The sequence below is a fragment of the Aspergillus piperis genome (assembly GCF_003184755.1).
Source record: "Aspergillus piperis CBS 112811 unplaced genomic scaffold BO85scaffold_20, whole genome shotgun sequence".
Taxonomy (NCBI): Eukaryota; Fungi; Ascomycota; class Eurotiomycetes; order Eurotiales; family Aspergillaceae; genus Aspergillus; species Aspergillus piperis.
The window spans coordinates 418829-435714 of NW_020291610.1; the positions used below are offsets into that span (position 1 = coordinate 418829).

Below are 16886 nucleotides of genomic sequence, written 5' to 3' on the forward strand. Positions count from 1 at the left end.
TGGCGTTGAGATCGGGCGGTTTTCGAGGGCGCCGAGAGACACTCGAAGAATCACTCACTCGACAAGTAAATGCACGCTTGAGACTGTGAAGATCGGCAGAGCAGCAGCCTTATCGGTCTTATCAAGTTCAGATCTACCCTGATAATCGCGTGTAGAAAAGCACGAGGTGTGCACGAGGTCAACAAAGAGCAAGTGAGCCGAAGTGTGGGGAAAAAGAGGAGCGGTTATCTGGAGTTGTTGGGATCGGCCCATCTCCCGCCTCTGGATATGACGCAATTCATGCTGCATTCACCGGAGATGACTGCCACCAGTGGTTCGAGTGAATGACTATTCAGGCTAAACTCTATGCTCCAAGACGCCGTGTGTTATATACAAAAAAGGTTTCCAAAAGTGCCTGAGCACCTGTGCTCGGGCCCATGTTCATCCGTTTCGCCAGGTTGCGACCTGCTTATTTCTCATGGAAGTTGGTAGGCACCACGACTTCATCGGTGCCTTCACCGGGGGCTACCTGGCCACTGATGATATCTACATCCATCCGTGGTCCGGTGAAGTTTTTACGTCCGTCAACAAACCATTGGAAGATCGACACCACCATAACGATGCCAAACACGGCTACACAGTAGTCTAGGGCGGACACGTTAGAAATATGGTAAAGTGGATACCGGGACGAACTTACTCATGTTGCTTCCAGTAACAGGGTAGTCAGGGGGGAAGAGGAAGAGCACGGTCGTGAGGGAAACGTAGGCTAGCGAGATCTATCCAGGAAACATGTCAGTATTTTACGGATAAATAGTTTCCCAGTCAGACGTACCAGGTTTACAATCCAGCCCACAACGTTGGGCAAGACAAAGGACCTCTCCGGTAGCATCTTCCGGCCGCGAATGCAGTTCACTGCAATAGGGATGCCGTACGCCACATCAAGCATGACAACCGAAGCCGACACAATAGCGTTGAACGCACTGTTGAGAGGTTAACAAACCGCAATCTGCATTTTCACTTTTTGCATTTTACCTACCTTGACGAGCCGAGGAAAATGCACCCAAAAATAATGACCAGAATGTTGGTAAGGTACAATGCATTCAGAGGAACCTCCAGCTTGGTGTGCACCTTGCTGAAAAAAGGAGAAGCGGGGAGACCGCCATCTCTTGCAAAGGCGTAGATCATACGACTGCTGGTGGTCATGATCGTGGTAGCAGCAAAGAGAACACACACGAGAGGGAAGCTTGAACATGTCAGTGATTGCGGGCCGACATCTTAGGAACAACTTACACGAGAAGGCAGATGGCACCGGCGTTGTTGCTCGTCGCATTCACGAAAATCTGCAGCAAAGGCGTGGCCGCGGAGTTGATATCTTCGTAGATGTTTCCAGCCACAAAGAGGAGAACAATCAAGAAGATTGTGCCAGTAAAGGTTCCAATACCGACGCAACCGATCATGATCTTCGGCCCTACCACCGAGGGGTTTGGAATTTCTACGAATGTTCAGTATATGATGACGCCAGTAGTGTTGGCAAATTTACCTTCGATCATGTGTGCGACACCGTCCTGAATAGAAATTAGTACAGTGTTGTACAACAGAGAGCAGAAGACTTACAAAGCCTGTGAGACCCAGTCCACCTTGAAGGAGCTACATGGTATGAGTAACAAAATCCGCAGAATTTAGGTAGCAAAACATACTCCGAGCAGCCAAGCAAGTCCATCAGGCCCTAAGATCTGTTAGCATTTACCGATAAATAAGGGGTGTGGTTTGCCATACATCCTGTTTCGTTGATGAATTCTCCGAAGACGAACCTATTTGATCAGCATAACGTGTAGAAACAATTAGCCGATTATTACTTACTCTCCGGAGTTGTAGTTTGGGGATGCGCATGCTAAGAGAGTAATGCAGATTATAGTGAAGCCGGTGAGGGACCAGATAACTGGACATGTCAGCTCAAAATCATATATTTAGGCATACAACTCCACTCACAGGCACCCTTAGTAACCAAGGGAAGAAGCGAGCCCATAAAGGCATTGATGAGGAATGCAATAATGTTATAGGCGATGTAGATCAGGAACTGATGCCAGCGCTGCGAAACATACGACTATTGAGTTGTGAGTAATTGTTCGGGTCGAAGAAGTCAGCGAGAGACTTACGGGATGCATCAACGAGATAACACCCAAGATCAGTTCACTTCCAAGAAGACCTCCGGTTGCAGTCAGGGCAACCTGTAGGAATTAGCAGTTGCACGTATAGAAAAGTCCTGTATACAATACCCAGCCAGTCACGTTCGCCCAACCCGTGATCCACGAAAGAAGGGGCATCCATCTTTCCCAGGAAACTTTCATCTACTGTCAGCAAAAAGCGGCAGAAAAAAAGATATCCTAAAACATACTAACTGTAAAAGAAAGATAGTTAGCACTGTAACAGTCATAGAGTATAAAACATGTATCACTCACCTGCAACCCAATGATATTGTCCACCAGCACTTAACCACAATTAGTCTTAGACACCAAAAAGCACATCTAGAAGCACCTACGTAGGATATGCCGACAAGAACTCGGCAAGCGAAGCCGACATGCAAAGATTACAGATACCAGCCGTGATCAACCCTAGAAAGGACAGAAGTTAGCCGAGGAATCTCACCTACCACCAACACAATCAGAGCATGAAACATCCCCGCCATGCAGACAATAACTAGGGATGAACCCTCAACACCAATGACTTACCCCAGATGACACTAACGCAGCCACCAGACGGCAGACTGAGGGATAAACTGGCTGATAAAGCGGTCCATGACTGCGCGCAGACTTAATTAGCTATCGACTTCCCGGTGTGGTCTAGTACCAGAGACGGTCTCTCATCGAGGTCGAGCGGAGGCGATGATTTGTCGACGTACATTCAGAATGGCAAACGCTAAACCCAACATTGACCTGCATCAACCACCACCACCATCCATCAGTATTGGTCCACGTGAGAGGTAGATCAGCAGCATCAGGGCATGGGTGGGAAGGTGACATACAGCATAGAGAAATTGCGGTTCAGTTCGGCCTTGTGGCCCATGGCCGCCAACTGGGCGTCATCATCTCCCCGAAAGTCTTTCATGGTGGGCGAGGTGTATCAATTGCCCGAGTATGTGTAACCAAGGGAATTGTTCGGGATCAAGGGGGAATCGAACAGAGAGAGGAATAAGGGGAAAGGAAGGAGGGAAGAAGAAGAGGGAGGAAGGAGAAAGGTATATTGAATGAAGAGAGAGAATGTAGGGAATCCCGCGGGAAAATAAGAGAGAAAGCAAAGCACGTCAGACCAGGTGAGGGTTGTAAGGCGACAGCGGAAATGGGAGGAAAGGAAGGGGAGGGACACAGGGAGGGGTGGTCACGGAACAAGGCTTCCACACGCCCAAGCCCGTCATTACGACAAACGGATGCCATCCATTCATTATCCACCGGGATTATCGCAGCTCGATTTGGGAGGGAGCAACAATATCTCCCCGAGGTATGAGAAGCCAGAGCAGCTCTGGCTGGTCGAGGAGCAGCGAAATTGCGGGGAGGGAATCGCAGTGGCGGAGATGCTCCGTCGTCTGTTACCTAATGGATATGGGGTAATATCAAACAGGTACAACTTCCACTGCTGAGAACTACCAGTCAGTGCCAGCCTTACTTGCTTCTCAACCCACCATGGCACTGAATGGGCCTGAATGATAAGAACCCCCGTGGTGCGACTCATCTTGATTCGTGCACAGCGCCGAAGTCGAATCGCCGACCGCCAGTCAGATTCGAGATAGTGGAGGATGGGTTGCTGGAGAAGACCGGAGTCTAACCAGGTTGGGGTGACGGAGACGAAGCTTATTTGGCCGGTGAAACATGGATTGGGCAAAGGACCTGCTCCGATTCCAGCAGAGATAAGCTCCCGCTCCGGGTTTAGATATCTCATAGTTATTATCCCAATGATGAGAATGTGGCAACACAGATGATTAGGGCAGCAATTGACTCACAGAAGGCAAACAGTCTTTGGTCGGTTATCAGGAACCGATAAGAAGATAAGTTCCTTACCTATAATTTTTCTCTTTTATACCTAAGATAGAGCTCATTATCTTCCCTTTGACAGCAAAACTAATACTTATCGCTAACTGGAATAGGGTCCACCTAACCTGAATAGGGTTAACGCATTTGGATCCGATCGTTATGAAGTACGCGAGCCGCATGCAATCTTTGCCTGCATTCTGGAATAGTGAAATTGTGGATAGTACTATGGTATAATAACATCATAATCTCTTCTCACATGGTATGCAGTCATAACAGCTATGATATATGTATAATATGTACACCAGCCCTCCAGATGGCCTGATATCATGATGAATAATACAACAGGTCATCTGGTGGCGCCAGGAATCAATCGTCCCTTGCCTCTTCCTCATCACTTGGACCCACCATCCTGTGCTAGGTGGTCAGTACGGATGATATAGTCCTCATCTCCCCCGTTGGTCACCCCATCCTCATCGTCCTCGCCAACATCATCGTAGCCTCGTCCCGTGCCCCGGTCGGCCGTCGGTCCGTCCAGAGACGAATCCGAGTCGCCGTTCGGCATGGCCACGAGCTTGTTCTTCGACTTGCCGCCTGTTCCTGCAGGGCTCTTCCCTTTACCTTTCCCACTAGCCGACTGGCTACTGGGTACTTGCTTGCCTTTACCCTTTCCGGCATCGTTGACATGCGAGTCTCCGTTGGTGGTGGGTCCGTCCATACTGAACTCTAGTTGGTCTCCCGATTTGAGTGCCTCCAGCACTTCCTCGATGGTCTGGGGCGCGGAATTGCCCGACTCCTGCTTCTGCTTATCAACTGATTCGAATGTCTGTCGGATCCGCTCGAAATGCTCCAGTTCCTTGGCACTGCACGCTGTTAGAGCGGGAAATCTTAGGGGCGAACAGTTATTGTGACTTACCTAACACTAGGAACCAGCTCATCCTGTGCTTCCTTGAAGTCTTCCTCCGTAACCATCACCGCCACATCCTCTGGCGTGGCCAAGTGGTCGAAGAAGTATGCCGTGCTGACCGGCTCTCCAGGGAGCTGCTTGATCTTTTCGTCAACAGCCGTAGCCTTCCGCGTAATGGCCTTGAGCATAGCATCCGAGCACAAGGCGTACAAATCGGCACCTGTGTAGGTCAGAGGCAGCCGATCGGCCACTCTGCGGAGCGATAGATCCGGCGACAATGTGAACTTTCTCGTCAGGGCCTCTAGAATAGTAGACTGCTTTTCATGGGTATCGGAGACACCCAGATAAAGCATCTTATCGAACCGACCAGGACGAAGGAGAGCCGTGTCAAGGAGGTCGGGCCGGTTGGTGGCACCAATGACAAAGACGCCACCGCTGTTTTCCTCACCCCCGTTCATACCGTCGAGCTCCGCGAGAAGTTGACTGACAATGCGGTCCATGACGCCGCCACTATCTCCTTGGTTGCCTCGCTTAGGTGCGACGGAGTCCAATTCGTCGAAGAAAACAACACAAGGCCGAGCATCCCGGGCCCGCTGGAAGACTCGGCGTACGTTCGCTTCAGACTCTCCAATGTACATGTTGAGCAGCTCCGGTCCCTTGACGGAGAAGAAATTCAGAGAGAATTCGGTCGCAATAGCCTTCGCGAGTAATGTCTTGCCGGTACCTGGAGGTCCGTAGAATAGGATACCACTTCGCTTCTTCATGCCTTTAGCGAACAACTCGGGTCGCTCGAGCGGTAGCTGAATAGTTTCAATCAGAGCATCCTTGACATTGGTCAAACCACCCACGTCGTCCCAGCTGACGTTGGGGATCTTCGGTGCACCGATGGAATCAGCAAAGTTCTTTCGGGCGGCATCAACTGCAGCATCAAAATCAACTTTCGTAACTCCTCGTGCCGCGTCTCCACCGGAGACCAGTACATCCCTAACGCTGACAGCCTGGCCAGCGTTCTTGCTTGCCAGTTCTGCCAGTTTCTCGAGACGAGCCGTCCTTGCGGCTGAGGCCCGCTCAACAACATCCACCAAGTCTCCCGCAACCAGAGCAGCGGTCTTCAGGGCCACAGTGGATAAATCAACATCAGGTGATGTTTTGATACCACGTTCGGTGACAGCGTTGCGCAAGATTCCCTCACGTTCTTTTTCCTCCGGGGCACCCATCTCAAACTCGTGCGTGAACATGCTACGAATGCCTTCAGGGATCTGCTCCACATCCGTGGTGGTCGCGATCACGACTCGCGCATCCGCCACAATATCAGCCATCGCTGAGATGATGCGGTCTGCAGTCAAGACTTCGATATGCTTAATCAAAAGAGCAGTGCATTCCGGCCCACAGTGGAACGCGCGCTCTGCTCTGGCCTTCAAATATGCTTCGGTCTTCACATCACCTCCATTGGCGCCACCTTCGGTCAAAATATCGTACGCATCGATGGGGAATGTATGAAGACCAATGTCAGCACAAGCGCGGTTTGCGATGGTCGCCTTGCCGATATGCCTCTGTTGGGACCTGATCAGGATGACGACCGGTTTCATGCCCAGCTGGATCGCACGGGGGCTGGTTGCCACTGACATCAGGTCTCGAATGCGCTGCTGCAACGGAGGAATAAACGACTGCGGGGCTTCCGTGATAAGGCCATGCGGAGTCGGAGCGTCGTTGGCGGCCCGTGGAACTGTCTTGACTCCAAGCCAATATTCCCATCCATTGTTAATAGTGCCTGGTACCCTGCTGACATCACTACCGGCCTGGACCATTCGGGTGGTGGCTGAATCGATAACAGCAACACCTCCCCACTGATTCTCGGGGCCATCCTGCTCATTGGACGTGCTAGGGACAACCTGTCCAACGCGGAACCAGGCGACGCCCACTTTCTTGGATGCGGTGTGGTTAGCATCAGTAACCTGGCCCAAACGAATAGTCAGATCATCATCCTGGGCACCAGTGTCACCACCGGTTGTTACAGGAAAGACGGCTCGACCGAGTCCCTCATCAACGCTGATTCCCACAAGATCACCACCTTTAAGTAGTCGTCGTTTTGATTCAAAATATTGCTTGAGGCCAGCAAACAGAGCCGGTTGAAGAACACGGTCCATGGACAATGGGGTAGACACCTTGAGTAAAGTTACTTCCTTCGCCAGAGGTGGGCTCCGCACGACACTTGACTTCACCTGGTGCAAAAGACCAGGCTTAGCTCCATTGGCCGCAGCAAAAGCGATCGGGGAGATGCGTAGATATTTCGGGTTCTCAAGATTGTTCAAGAGCAGAGGCGGGACGAAGACGGAAGGAGTCAAGCGCGTTGGCGCACGCTGAGAGATACTCGACCGTCGCTCGCCAGACTGGTTGATCGAATACCGAGGTTTAGCCGATGGCAGGCCTGGGAGTCCGTATATCTTAGCAGCACGCCAATTTCCTGAGTCCTCCTCTTGTTCGTTGAAGCTTCCAAGCTTAATAGAGGCGAACATATTCAGCTGCGGTTCTTCAGTGGCCTCAATTCTGACCCAGTCTCCTGAAAAACAACCAATCTTTGCAAGTGTGCTAATATCCACAAAGATGAATGATTCGGTATCATCATCTTCCCGTGGCCTGGGATGGAGAAGGTCGCTCGATACCCTCCGAAGCAAGCCTTCCGCCTTGAACACCTTCCCGCCGTTTGTTCGCCCAGGGCGCATAGTCGTAGAGGTGAAGTTAGACGCCACGGACCCAGGGGTATGTGTACCGTCCCCACGGCGACCACCTGCCCGAGGTGTGGCAGCAGTCATCGCGGACATGACGCCGGACGGCGGTTGAGGTAGCTCGGGAGCAGCAAGAGAGATCATGTCATCTAGGGAGTCGTCCGATGTGTCGCTAGCATTTCCTGACCCTTCCGTCTCCGACTCATCTGCCGTCGATGTAGCTTCGACCTCTGTGCTGCTCTCCACCGGCTTATCCTCCGCGGCGGAGTAGAACTGTTCGTTGGACGTGTCATCTGCTTCGTCCTCCGCGACTTGCTTCAGGAGACCCGAGCTCGACCGTAAGCTTCGCTGTGACCGATGGCCCTGTGGCCGTGCCTGAATCAGAACCACTTTGGTCGTCGGCATTAGCAGGCCCTGAGAAACCGGCTCACAGTAAGAGATACGTGCAGGCGGGGACGGGGCATAGGTGATGGGATGGGGCGGTAGTGGAAGGGGTAGTACATCGCCAGTATGCACCACCTTCTCAGCTCCCAAGGCCTGCCGTACAGCAGCCGTCAGCCTATCTTCCGTCTCCGCTGCCGCCTTTTTCGACTGCTTCTTGGCCTCGACACCACCCTTCCCTGCCTTCGCCCAATGTCCATTGGGGCCATTCTGACTAGGCGTAAAACCTCCGCCAAACTTGTTTTGAACATCGTCGTGGTTCCGGAGGAGATCCCGCTCTACAGTCACGTAGATGGTGTCCAAAGGTAGAGGCGCAACATCTAACAGCTGAATCTCAATGGGACGTTGTGCTTGGAGGGTATGACGAGTGGGATCAAGCTTGCTCAGGGCATCGGTAAATGGCTGCAGAGAAGTCGCCGAGCTTGGGAAAAGGACGGTGGAGTGAGGGAGCGGCGACTGGGAAGAGCGTTCTGCGGACTGCGGCCGAACGGGAATGATGGTCCAGGCTAGATCCTCAACCGCGTTCGATCCCGGTTGGTACGGCGAGATGGCGATGTAGTGGATGTCTGTTTCCTTTCCAGTCCCTTCTACATAGCCGGTGAATTCCAAGTCAGCGGAGTAGTACAACCCTCGTGCGGTTATGTTTCCCTTACCGGAAGTGTGGAAGAGGTCACCGGCCAGATCCTCGGACACAACCCCGACATTCCCGCGGAGATGAGGATCGAGCGAGAGACGGGCGGAAATGGGTGCCCGATTGCGCATTCGTCGTCTCACTGCATTCCGTCTCCGCCGCCTGGGCTGGTCTGAGTTGTTGAAGTCACGGTGTTCAAGGTCCATGATCGGAGGCGCGGGTCTGGTCAATTGCCGTGTGCTGGGCGGGGAGTGATGGGTGGTGTCTTTCCGCGACACAAGATAAGATGAGGGGAAGGAGGAATTGCCACACAAAGAAGGAAGAAGTGGTCACATTCCTCGCCCAGTAGCGACTCAGGATAATGGAAGGAAAGGGAAGAGAAAGTCACCGATGGGACTAGTGCAGAGGAAGAGAGAAGCGGAGAGTCGCGACACAAGTCCGGGGAGAACGACGAGGCCGCCGCAGCAGCTACTGTTGCTCGGCACCGCCCGCCCTCGTTTCTGCCCCTTCCCGATGCCGAGGTTCACAAGATCTTCCTTCTTTCCCCAACTTTTGGGGTCTCTCCCTGATCCACTCTTGACACATGGTCTGCTTTCACATTCCTGGGTATAAATGTGGTAGCATCAAATTCCGTTGTATTCATCTATTATGGAGGCTCATTCCTGGAGATGGCCAGTACGAGTGATAAAGACTACTAGTAGCCATCTGGCAATGTATTTGATTTGTGCAGGTTGAATATATATCTTGAGCCCCCTATTACTACCACCGTCCGTGTTGCTTCATCAAAAATATTCAAGAACAAGATACTACTATAATATTGCCATCACCAGAACGTACTACTATAGCACAACTCTGACAACAGAAATGAAGCCACGTTGCTTTCGCTGCTGCTAGCACCAGTCACGTTTATTGACTCCCAACAATTATCCTCCCCAAACACAGACCTCAAATCCCCGAATCATCCTGAAATCTCCCATTTGGATTCCAATGATTCGAAGCATTCGCAAACCAAACATCCCAGTTCTGACACGTCCGATCCAATTGAATTCTCGCAACAGTAGAGTCTTCAATACCCGCCTTGAAAGCCGGCTGCTCTTCCAGGACCTGGAAAGCCAAACCCGCAGAAGCATGCCATGCAATATGGCAATGTAGAGTCCAGGAGCCTGGATTGTCGGTTTTGAATGCAATCACAATAAAGCCATTCTGTGGGAGAAGGACGGCGTCGCGACGCCGTGGGTTCTCCAGATTTAGGTCTAGGTCTTCGCTGCTGTTGTACTTGTCGGTGGAGTATTGTAGGACGGCGAAGTCGTGGCCGTGGAGATGGATCTTAGGTGACACAAGTTAAAGGATGCTGCGACTTGGGTATTGCAACAAGGGGGGTGGGGAGAAAAGCTTACTGGATGTGCGTTGGGTGCCAAATTGCCTCCAGTTACTGGGGGCGTAGCGACGATGTTACCACCGATTATCAGCATGTAATTCCATGTGGTCTGCGCGGGCTGAGCCTCAGCAGCTAAGTAGATGACAGCACTACTGTTATATGGAGGATCGAGGTGATTGACTGTTGGCTCCGCGTAGTTCACCCAAAGAGTATCGTTCAGGAACTGCCAGAAGTTGACAGTCACCTCGGGGTCATCTCCCACCGCTGAGAGATTCCATTGGCCAATGGTAACGCTCATTGTCTCTATAGACGACTGTGCCATGGTGTATCGTACCATTGGGATGATGGGAGGTGGCTCTTCTATTGTCCACGGGACAACCGGCACCAAGTCTAACATGTCACTGCAAGTGTTGTTGTATGCGTGTGCGTTCGTTGTCGGAATCGGTGGATGTGAGCTGCCTCCATACCAGAGGATACCCTGTCTGGCATCTGGGATGGTTTCGAAGTTGTGGCACCCGGTGGCGGGATCGGTTCGGATCCAGTATGCCATGTTCATGGAGTCACTGAAGTCGGTTTTGGTCTCGAGGAGGATATGGTATCTCTGGCCTGGGCTCTGTTAGGATGTGCTACGGCTTTAACTACAGTTGGTGAAGACATACCTATTCCAACATATATATGGTCTGTCGTGTAGGGTTGGACCGGTACTAGATCCATGCCGACCACTGTGAGGTTGTGACCATCAATGCTGAAGATAAAGGTCGTATCGGTTGACCCATTGATAAGTCTGAGAATATATTTTTTGCCCTGAGTATCAGTTAGTCTTGAGTAAATGTGACAAATGATAGGGGTAGTTGCCTACAGGTTGAACCTTCTTGTGGTATCTTCTCTCCGGAAAAGAACCAGCATAGCTTCCTATACTGCGTTAAGACAAGATACTGCGTCAAAGGAGGACAAGATCTCTATGACTTACCATGTCCATTAAGCAGGATACTCGTCTGCTTCGGTGGAACTCGGGTCGAATTGTTCGCAAACTGCTCTTGATAGTACAACTGGAAGGCGCTTTGGTGGTTGTGGTCCGTGAAGATGATGGGATCAATGGCTTTGTCGAAGTTTGCCGATGTCGGTCCGTGGATGGTCAATGGACCCAACACGCCATCAGAATACTGAAGACTGTAGTGACTATGGTACCATGTTGTGCCATACTGGGTTGTATTGAACATATAGTTGAAGGTGTCTCCAGGTGCGATGGGACATTGAGTTACCCCAGGCACACCATCCATGAGACCATTGCTTAGCATCCGGAGTCCGTGCATATGGATTGCGGTCCCGTTTCTCCTGAGATTGTTTTTGACGGTGATGTCTATTGCTGTCAGCGTGGGCCAAGGCAAGATATGCATACAACTCACTTATCCAGTCACCCCAGCATGCTTCTAGTCTCGTGAGCATTGGTCTAACATATCATGGACAAGGCGGCACTTACGGATCCAAGGCCCAGGATAGCTATTATTGAAGACCTTGGCGTAGGGGAATTCAATTCCATCCAGGTTCAACGATCGTTCGCCCACTGTGAGGATGTACTAGGCCTTGTTGTTAATCTTGGTAGTGTACTTCAGTGGAGCTGGGTCCAATTGAACATACTTTGCGTTCAATCCCAGCAGGCCATCTCGTTTCATAGTCCGTGTTTATGTCAAAGTCCAGCGAAGAATTGGTCCGATGCTTGAGCCAGATGCTTCGGTTCTCCGGCGTAGGGTTGTAGGTATAATCAGCTGCCATGGAAGGATACTGACACCTAAAAGGCTCGCCAAGGGTCTCTTCCGCGGCACCAGGGGGTATGAAAGAGAGGTCTTTGGGAGCAGGCGGCGTAAGATCTGCATTATCGAGCTGCAATGGGTATTGCAACGAGGGTTGTTGAGATCCATGAAAGGATGGAAATCCGAAGTAAGTGATAATAGCAATAAGGTAGGTCTGGAGATACATTTTGAACGGTCCTCTAGGCTTTAGCGAAGACTTCAAGACTTACCACTATAGAAGTGAACTTGTACGCCATAGAACGGATGGTGTCTACTATTTGAGAAAAGCAAGAGTGAGATACATCCTTAACAAAACTGAGCGGGCGTCATGCTACAGCAAAGATCCTTGACAATGAGGCAACTCAATAACGAGTAGCTTTGCTTGTTCATACGGATCTGGACCACTAAGCTACGAGTTCGTTTGGATGTTCGAAGGGACATTCCCTGGAACAATGTTGTGGCTTGCGTTTAACAGAACAAGCGGGATCGGATATGGTAGTAGACTATTCGATAAGTTCTATATATTGGACGTCGGGTGCTGCCCAGTTCGTAATGTGTGGAATCACTGGTTTGAACTGAATCTCCAATCCTGGTTCAATATCCTAGGGTTCTCAGAAGGCTCGGGATAATCTAAGGTGGAATCATGTGGTTAACTCCGAACCCAGAGATTGGGACAGAGGCATGGTAGGGAACAGAGAATACGAAGGTCTCAGGCAGCCTTCGCAAGACTCTCGAGCTCACTATGATCAGACAGGGTACACATACACTGATACAGACTGACGTAAGGTTATGAGCATCCTTGGTCCACATAATCGGGCCCTGAATTAAGTCCGAGACATGCCTACGAGGCACGACGGCAAACAAAAAACTTCGAGATGAGTGGGATGCCAATGGCTTCAGTCATGTTAGGCAGGCAAAGTACATTGCGGGTTGATGGCGCTCGTATCGCGAGACTGCTGATATCTAGTCAGCATGACTAGCTCTCAAAAGAGCAAATCCAGACACACCTTAGTAGGTTTCATATTTGAAAGACAAGTAGCTGTATCGTTGGCTACTGATTTTGTAGTAAGCGGCAAGACAGCATCTGCTGTTGATACGTCAGCTAAAACTACGATCTTCTGCCGCTGAACTCAGCAAACCCACAACGATGATGACCAATGAATGATTTTAAGGAGCAGAGTGACACTGGACAGATGGGTTACTGACCAAGCATTCAGGTTAGACAATTTGAGTTGGATACGAAGTGCATTTTATGTATCCCGGGCCCCCAATAGTACCGTGCATGACCCGGGAATCTCATAGGCCTTGAAAGCATTTATATATCCGATAAGCTGTCTTGATCTCTGGAGCAAAGATGGCAGATTGTTGAACCTTTTGGCAAAAGTTTTCCTTGTAGCATAGGACAGAATGAATAATGCAGTGCATGATTAAGCTTTGTCGTCAGAAGCTGTATCTGTATGACCCTACTTATGAATTGTATATAACAAGATGGCTTCCAAATCACCTCTTATGGCCATATTTGTACTATGGTGCTGTGCTTTACTCAAGTACCCACCTTAAAAGACCTGAAATGTTATCATGTATCCAACCATACGAACCAAGTCCTGCGGTATGTGACAAAGAAGGTTAGCCGATGTTTCACATTTGCACTCACTCGGAGTTTATCAACCATCTTTGAAGACTTTGGGTGAATATTGTATATGTGGGTTGCAAAGAGGCTCCTCGCCTCCGACTTTTGGGAGCGAGCTCTTTGTCACTACTGTTCTTGTGCGGTTTCCCAAAGCAAAAATTGAAACATCAGTGGAAAGCTGAACTCCGTGTTTCGAGGATGACCCCGGAACCCAGGAGCCGCACGACTGGTAGCCGGGCCATTTTTCTGCATTCCGTGCGACCATATCCGCAATCGAACCATTGCGCCGGGTGCGCCCTTGAAAGTAAATCGTGGGAGCATGTATCAATGATGGCCATCTGCCCGATATGCGTCGATTAATACGAAGATCCAGCCATCCCTAGGACTGACCGACATTTGCTGTGTAACCGACATGCGGACCCGACGAACACCAGACGGATTATTGGTTGCCCCTAGATTTCAATGCAAGACTCGCTTAGACACGGAGTGAAGCGGTTCAGCTATGCGGCTACATTCCAAGATCGACCTGGAGGATACTCGCCCTATATTTGGTGATATGTGATGCACAAAGCGTGGAGCCTCATGTTCGAGACAGCATATGCGACCAGATCGAGGCTCGCGGAATCAGCTGTGCTTTTACATGCTGTGCTATTAAGGTCCACGGAGGTGGGAATGTCCCTCGCCGCAGTCGTGATCGGGATTGCCTTCTTGATCGTAGTTGGTTGAAGTATTGGCGACAGCATCGAAGAAGCAAACACAACACCCACCCTCCGTCCAGGCCGGGTCATCGTGTGATTACCTACTGTAGACCGCTGCACTATCAGCCATTCGCTCAATAATACCATCTTCAGATCTAGAACGGACCGCGTTAGCCCCTTCTTCTCTCCCTGGTACTAGGGTCTTGCAGTAGCTGGCTTGGCCAACACGGATGTCGTTTCTTTTGATCAGAAAAGCCTCATACAAACGAACCTGTGCTAGTAACTACCCTCTCCATTGCCGATCTGGATGAACTAGCTTCAAATTAGTAAACAAAGATCAGTTGATACCCAAATCAAAGAGACGATCATATACTTTTCCTTTTGCAGCAAGTGTGCTGTCAAAGTTTTTGCAAGCCTTTCTCAGGGAAGCTCCTAGGATAGTAGCGTAGAGTCAAATTCCCCTAGTGTCCGAATTAGTCCCGAGACCCCCTGATCGCGGAATCTTCCACGAGAGAGGACTAAATATGCCGACGACAAGTGTAGAAAGATGCAAGGTCTTGCTTTCTTCTTGTAGATCAAAGTGGGAGTCCATTGTATTGTTCATATTAGTCCTAGGAGGGGTTGGGCAGGATGCTTGGAAACCATAGCGGGTAAGAGTGCGTCTTAGGGAGCTAGCCAAAGCGAATAAGGGGTTCCATTAATGCTCGCCTTGAAGTTAGTATCTAGATCGTGTTGCACCGAGACAAGCTATGACCCAATGTTTGCCAACGGAAGTCTAGAGGGAATCCGGACTAGCATATTGATGGTAAAGTGGATGTTTTGAGACAGCCTCAAAAATACTATAATTTTCGCTAATGGGGAAGTTGCGGGTCGACAATAATGTACAGTATTGAGATACTGGGTGGCTTTTTCCAGTGAATGAATGAGCAAGTGTGAAGGTATCGGCATTGTCACAGAAACAATTTCCGCTTGGGTCCAGATTCTGAGGATTTCTAAACCCACGTTCCACATCACTAAGCCAGCCCCTTCTACATTCATTCTGGCCCTATTACCAGGATATTGAACCCCTGATTACTTTCACTGAAGCAGAGACGTCCAGGAACAGCCCCTTAGAAGTAGGTAGTCTTAGGTAAGATGGCGCTTCACACACAGATGAATGGATCTACATCGGAGGGGAGTGACAGGCAAATAAATTCTGGTACCTGTTGGTTACCGCGAGACAGGACACGTCTCACCAGTAGGTGGGTGAATGAAGGTGCAGCCGTTCAGTTTCTAGAACAATGTTCCTGCACTTTGACGCCAGATAGTTGACGTGAACTGCAATGAGCCCAAAGTGGTGAGAAGATCATCAAATAAACCACGAGACAGGCCAATTGATGAGCCTGCTAAAAAAAGCTCCGACTACAACCAGGTAGTCTGCTATGTATAGTACCTGCAACTAGTGAATGTTCAATAGACAGTTTCAACTCTCAACGACCGACAGGGGGATCCCGTCCATGTTCCATCAGAATTGTGCTGCCTTCGACGGCGGCAGGAGCACCATAATATAATATATAGAAACGGGTAGAATAAACGCCCATCCCACATTTAGTTTAGTGCTTGCAGAGCTCGACATTCTGTTGGTCATAGAAGGGAAGAAGCAAAGACATGACAGGTTTTGGGGCCTCATATCTTGGTCCTGATTGTGGCGCAGCAGACATCAAGAAGCTGTGACATGCACGACTTGGTACTTCAGACTGGAAGTACAAAGCAGATTCAAGGTCGCTGGGCTCCAGAATTAACCCCACTTTGTTCTAATGGTCCTCTTAATGGTCTGTCCTCCCTGGTCTGATAATGTCTCACTTTGGGATTGCCGAGTTTTCCAGCTACTAGCCTCGTATTCAAGGGCGTCCCGGTCGGGGAATGACAAAGCAATGAGAAAAAAAAAAAAAAAAATACGGAGGCCTGTCACACAAATAATCCAGTCTGCGACAGTTTATGTAGGGCGAGGAAGAGATTGACTCCCACGCGTCAGCGGAACAGTTAGGAAAGCGACTCTTTTCATGGTCATTGGCTGTTGCCCTGCTGCAAGTGGTTAGAGACCCTCCAATCACTGAGATGTTGTTGGCATTGGAGGGGGTTGCCATGCACCTCATCGTCATAACAATGAGGCTCATATTCTCCAATGTACTTCGTAGTGAGAAGGGAAGCACAAGGATCTACGAATGCTGAGGCTGGTCTGCGAAAGTTGGGTGCATCAGATTCAACACAGGCTACGTGGGTGGCTACGAGGCGGCTGGGGATTGGCTCAGAAAAGATCAGCCTGTCATGAAAGACAGATCCAATGGCATCAGCGACCTCCGCGGTTCGGTCCTCCACGGCCAAGGTCAGTGCAAAGCTCGGCCATGTTGGTGTTGTCCCTTTCTTAGCTCTTTGGGGTTGGTTACCCAAGTAGGTAGGTCTTTCGTAGTCCGAGTTTATTACCTAGTTAGTACTTAGTTACTCCCGGAGGCGGGCAGTGGTACTGTATCATATGATAACAGTAAGCGGAGACCGGAATTCTGATTGGCTCTCAACGGGTATCGTGTTGGCGGATGACAGTTTGCGCGATTAGTAAATAGATGAAGTGCTGTTGCTGAGATACATCTGTTGTAGGTGTTGATAAATTGGGTTCTTTGGCGCGGAAGCCCCCCGAATAAACATCG

General features: G+C 50.1%; 4 protein-coding genes across 4 annotated transcripts; all 4 read right to left on the minus strand.

Moving 5' to 3' along the window:
- Nucleotides 1–174: 174 nt before the first annotated feature.
- BO85DRAFT_140947 (GABA permease GabA) lies at nucleotides 175–3243 on the minus strand. The gene is made up of 19 exons (XM_025654074.1): nucleotides 3002–3243; nucleotides 2879–2912; nucleotides 2709–2778; nucleotides 2519–2591; nucleotides 2439–2467; nucleotides 2375–2377; nucleotides 2256–2320; nucleotides 2136–2207; nucleotides 1969–2083; nucleotides 1840–1918; nucleotides 1756–1790; nucleotides 1677–1705; nucleotides 1594–1626; nucleotides 1520–1544; nucleotides 1270–1471; nucleotides 1016–1222; nucleotides 812–959; nucleotides 677–755; nucleotides 175–624 (listed from the first exon to the last, which is right to left on the minus strand). The coding sequence occupies exons 1-19, from the start codon at nucleotides 3082–3084 to the stop codon at nucleotides 449–451; spliced, it is 1557 nt and encodes a 518-aa protein (XP_025512125.1). The 5' UTR covers nucleotides 3085–3243; the 3' UTR covers nucleotides 175–448.
- A 951-nt stretch (nucleotides 3244–4194) lies between these two features.
- pex6 (AAA family ATPase peroxin 6) lies at nucleotides 4195–9113 on the minus strand. Its single transcript, XM_025658192.1, has 3 exons — nucleotides 8729–9113; nucleotides 4918–8662; nucleotides 4195–4864 (listed from the first exon to the last, which is right to left on the minus strand). Exons 1-3 carry the CDS (start codon nucleotides 8910–8912, stop codon nucleotides 4396–4398), a joined length of 4398 nt encoding a protein of 1465 aa, XP_025512126.1. The 5' UTR covers nucleotides 8913–9113; the 3' UTR covers nucleotides 4195–4395.
- A 256-nt stretch (nucleotides 9114–9369) lies between these two features.
- Nucleotides 9370–12322, minus strand: BO85DRAFT_523046 (multicopper oxidase). The gene is made up of 8 exons (XM_025665313.1): nucleotides 11723–12322; nucleotides 11565–11661; nucleotides 11491–11514; nucleotides 11055–11444; nucleotides 10944–10996; nucleotides 10744–10888; nucleotides 10104–10690; nucleotides 9370–10032 (listed from the first exon to the last, which is right to left on the minus strand). The coding sequence occupies exons 1-8, from the start codon at nucleotides 12059–12061 to the stop codon at nucleotides 9652–9654; spliced, it is 2016 nt and encodes a 671-aa protein (XP_025512127.1). The 5' UTR covers nucleotides 12062–12322; the 3' UTR covers nucleotides 9370–9651.
- A 992-nt stretch (nucleotides 12323–13314) lies between these two features.
- BO85DRAFT_141309 (uncharacterized protein) lies at nucleotides 13315–14108 on the minus strand. Its single transcript, XM_025654075.1, has 3 exons — nucleotides 13899–14108; nucleotides 13544–13842; nucleotides 13315–13478 (listed from the first exon to the last, which is right to left on the minus strand). Exons 1-3 carry the CDS (start codon nucleotides 13916–13918, stop codon nucleotides 13414–13416), a joined length of 384 nt encoding a protein of 127 aa, XP_025512128.1. The 5' UTR covers nucleotides 13919–14108; the 3' UTR covers nucleotides 13315–13413.
- Nucleotides 14109–16886: the final 2778 nt, after the last annotated feature.

Bases quoted from the DNA above. Each gene is read 5' to 3' on its own strand.
- BO85DRAFT_140947 (XM_025654074.1), bottom strand. From the start codon at position 3,084: ATGAAAGACTTTCGGGGAGATGATGACGCCCAGTTGGCGGCCATGGGC. The intron at 2,913-3,001 runs GTATGTCACCTT...TGGTTGATGCAG, and splicing joins AACCGCAATTTCTCTATGCT to GTCAATGTTGGGTTTAGCGT. The intron at 1,545-1,593 runs GTAAGTCTTCTG...ATTTCTATTCAG, and splicing joins GACTGGGTCTCACAGGCTTT to GACGGTGTCGCACACATGAT.
- pex6 (XM_025658192.1), bottom strand. From the start codon at position 8,912: ATGGACCTTGAACACCGTGACTTCAACAACTCAGACCAGCCCAGGCGG. The intron at 8,663-8,728 runs GTAAGGGAAACA...CCGGCTATGTAG, and splicing joins TGACCTCTTCCACACTTCCG to AAGGGACTGGAAAGGAAACA. The intron at 4,865-4,917 runs GTAAGTCACAAT...AACAGCGTGCAG, and splicing joins GAGCTGGTTCCTAGTGTTAG to TGCCAAGGAACTGGAGCATT.
- BO85DRAFT_523046 (XM_025665313.1), bottom strand. From the start codon at position 12,061: ATGTATCTCCAGACCTACCTTATTGCTATTATCACTTACTTCGGATTT. The intron at 11,662-11,722 runs GTATGTTCAATT...AACAAGGCCTAG, and splicing joins CTGCTGGGATTGAACGCAAA to TACATCCTCACAGTGGGCGA. The intron at 11,445-11,490 runs GTGAGTTGTATG...TGACAGCAATAG, and splicing joins ATGCTGGGGTGACTGGATAA to ACATCACCGTCAAAAACAAT.
- BO85DRAFT_141309 (XM_025654075.1), bottom strand. From the start codon at position 13,918: ATGTCGGTTACACAGCAAAT. The intron at 13,843-13,898 runs GTCGGTCAGTCC...CATATCGGGCAG, and splicing joins ATGTCGGTTACACAGCAAAT to ATGGCCATCATTGATACATG. The intron at 13,479-13,543 runs GTTGATAAACTC...CACATACCGCAG, and splicing joins ACCCAAAGTCTTCAAAGATG to GACTTGGTTCGTATGGTTGG.